General features: G+C 58.4%; 1 protein-coding gene across 1 annotated transcript in view; it reads left to right on the plus strand.

Annotated features, from left to right (window-relative positions):
- Positions 1 to 502: 502 nt before the first annotated feature.
- The window catches only part of Mapk13 (mitogen-activated protein kinase 13), a 9,146-nt gene continuing 6,356 nt past the window's right edge, over positions 503 to 3,292 (plus strand). The window contains exons 1-3 of the mRNA XM_021220972.2: positions 503 to 702; positions 1,178 to 1,307; positions 2,357 to 2,415. Of these exons, the coding sequence (XP_021076631.1) occupies positions 584 to 702; positions 1,178 to 1,307; positions 2,357 to 2,415 (308 nt within the window). The 5' untranslated portion in view covers positions 503 to 583. The remainder of the gene's footprint in view (positions 703 to 1,177; positions 1,308 to 2,356; positions 2,416 to 3,292) is intronic.

A 3,292-nucleotide genomic window follows, 5' to 3' on the forward strand; every position in this document is an offset into this window, starting at 1 on the left:
CCTTTCTTCTATCCCTCCCTTCCTTCCTTCCTCCCTCCCTCTCCGTTCATTCTCTGTATCTCTCCTCTCTAGTCTCTCCTCTCCCTCCTTCCTCAGGGTCTCACCTAGTCTGGCATTGAACTATGTACTGAACCGGACTCGAAATCGTAGCAATTCTCCTGCCTCTGCATCTACCTCTGGTGTTGAGTACAGACCCGAGCCACCACGTCTTACATGTGAAGGGTATATTTCTCAAACTAGCAACAAGTCGAGTCCCCCCACCCCAAACCCCATCCCCAACTCTTCCTACAGGAGTTGGAGGGATCTAGGCAGCCTCGCAGGCACCCCCTTCCCGCAGGGCACCCCCTCTCCTCCCTACAGCAGGTGGGGCCTGGGGCGTTCGCCGGCGCTGGGCAGAGTCCGGAGCGCGGGCGAGCGGTGGGCGGGCCGGGGCGGGGACGCACCTGGGCGAGGCGGCAGGTGCGCCGCCCCACGGAGGAGGAGCGGGCGCGGGGCGGGAGGGGACCGCGGCGGGACACCCGGGCCGGGAGCCCGCGGGCAGCCACCGCAACCTCCTCGCAGGGCCGCCACCACGGGGTCCGGAATGAGCCTCACTCGGAAAAGGGGCTTCTACAAGCAGGACATCAACAAGACTGCCTGGGAGCTACCCAAGACCTACCTGGCGCCCGCGCACGTCGGCAGCGGGGCCTATGGCGCGGTGTGGTGAGACCCGGGGACCCCAGGAATCAGAGGAGCCACGGGCCACCTCTCAGCAGCCTCCCCGGGTGAGCCCGGTGGCAGTGGGGCCCCTGTGGGTTGAGTCGCTGGCGAATCTGGTTCTCCAAGGCTGTAACTTTTTAAAAGGGATCTCGGAGTTCGTGGGACAGATCCCTGTGGTTGCAGATGAGGCCCCAAGAGGGGAACTTGCCAAATCGCAGAGCAGGGACTCCGGGCCTGCTCTGCATCCTGTCAGCAAGAACTGCTTCTGTCCCTGCTCCGTCGCCCCTTCCTTGGCGTCGCCCCCTACACACACACACACACACACACACAGACACACACACAGACACACACACGCACTGCTGGTCTCCTGCCAGCCTGGGGAACACAGAATGGGGGTGGCTTAGGACAGGGCGGGAGGGATCTTGAGTTTAGGTCCTTTGCGCCGCCCCTCCCCCCTCACCTGCCTGTGACCCCGCAGCTCGGCCATCGACAAGCGGACAGGGGAGAAGGTGGCCATCAAGAAACTGAGCCGGCCCTTCCAGTCGGAGATCTTTGCCAAGCGCGCTTACCGCGAGCTTCTGCTCCTGAAGCACATGCACCATGAGAACGTAGGCTGCCTGGGGTGTGGATGTGCTGGGGTGCTGGGGATCGGAGAGCAGGGAGAGGGGGCCTAGGAGGGGCCTGCTCAGGGTCGTGCGCGCAGGGCCAGGAGAAAGAACTGCTCCACCCTGGTTTCTCAGCTAAGGACTAAGGAGAGCCCAATGAGAAGGTGCCAGGGCCTGCCCAGCTCACTTCCCACAACCGTTTCTTGATTGTGAGGAGGAAGTAGGCACAGGGGAGCTTCGCGATTGGTTCTGTGAGGATTCCAGTCCTGATGAGCCTGGGCACTTGAGCTAAAGCTAGCTCCATTCTGGCCACTCTAAATTTGACAATAAATACTTACTGAGATTTAATGCATGCGGGGGTGGGGGCTGGCTAACTTTTGTAATCTTCTCCGCAACACACGTCAAGGCACAGAAAAGTTTCCCGGGTTATGCAGCGGCAGAGCTGAGGTTGGAAGGGGCCGGAGGCAGAGCCTGGTGCCTGACCATTTGACCATCCTGTCTGATGGAAACAGACCGTGTGACTCAGCTCTGGGCCAGGCAGAAGGGCTGGGGTCCATTTCAAATAGAGCCTTGTACATCGTGAACCCGAATCCTTTCGGACAACCTCTCCTCAGGTGGTCTCCAGCTGTGAGGTGGAGGGGGCTTGCCTCTAGCTCTGGACCAGCCCAGTGTAGACAAGGACAGACTGACAGATGTGGCTAGAGACCCGGGGTCCAAGGCTGGAGCTGAGATCCAGAGTCCCAAGGACCTGGAGGCTCAAAGGCTTCTCATCCTTCTCACCCCCCCCCCCCGTGACCCTCAAGATTTGTTAGTTACAAGTGGGACTATTGACCCCGAACCCCAAATTTGGGATCAAGCTTACCTTATTCTCAGCCATCTCTCCAGCCCAGGCAAATGTCCTATTCTGCCTGGACCCCCAAATTGTTCCCATGCCAGCTGGGGCCACCTTCCGTAGCAGAGGGTGACCTGGATGTTGGCCCTGGGTGGCTGAGACCCTCAGGATAGGGAAGAATGGCAGTGGCAGTGCAGCTTCACTGGTGGCCTCTCTCCAGGTCATTGGGCTTCTGGATGTCTTCACCCCTGCGTCTTCCCTTCGGAACTTCCATGATTTGTGAGTCGGGCTGCATTGGGATTGGGGGATTGGCAGATCTTAAGGGTGGCTTGGGAATACTTTGGGGCGGGAAAGAGGGTCCCCCCATCTAGCAGTTCTTGGTTCTCTTTGCTTGTACATTGAGATCCTCCCTGGAGAGGTCCCTCGGCTGTGGGTGGAAGGGCTGTAGGGTACCCGGCCCCCCAGAGCTGTCTACACAGCGCCTACCCTTGTTATCAGACCCTGGCACCAAGAAGAGCTGCTGGCCCTCACGGGGTGTGTCCTCACCCATTCCTGGTGGCCAGGTGTGACTTTGACTTTGGACCTCATGATACCTAGAGGGTTGTTTGGTTTTTGTTTTTCCCCTAGAAGGAAGTGAGGATCAGGTAGCCCGTACAATCTGTCTGATGGTGCTTGGCTGTTACAAACTTGTCAAAGTGTCAGGTTTTGCTGGCAGTGCCTGGGCAAGGATGGGTGTTTAGATGCTCCTGAGAATTCTGGGTGTCAGTGTCAGCCGCTTCCGCCAGGCTTCACATCCTAGTCAGTGCCACAGAGGCTGTGGGAGTGTCTTGGTGCCTTGTGTGTTTAAATTGGACCTCTCCTGTAGCCCAGGCTGTCCCCCAACTGCCTATGTAGCCAAGGATTGCCCTTGAACTTCTGATCCTCCGCCTCCAATTCTGAAGAGCTCAGATTGCAGGCACTGATGCTGGGAATTGATCTTGGGGTTTTGCGCATGCTTGGCAAGAGCTCCACCAGCCTAGCTATGTCCCCAGCCTAGCTATGTCCCCAGCCCACTAAGAGTGGAAGGTGTTGTTTTGTTTTGTTTTGTTTTTTGAGACAGGGTTTCTCTGTGTAGCCCTGGCTGTCCTGGAACTCACTTTGTAGACCAGGCTGGCCT

The sequence above is a fragment of the Mus pahari genome, chromosome 21, assembly GCF_900095145.1.
Source record: "Mus pahari chromosome 21, PAHARI_EIJ_v1.1, whole genome shotgun sequence".
NCBI classification, from domain to species: domain Eukaryota; kingdom Metazoa; phylum Chordata; class Mammalia; order Rodentia; family Muridae; genus Mus; species Mus pahari.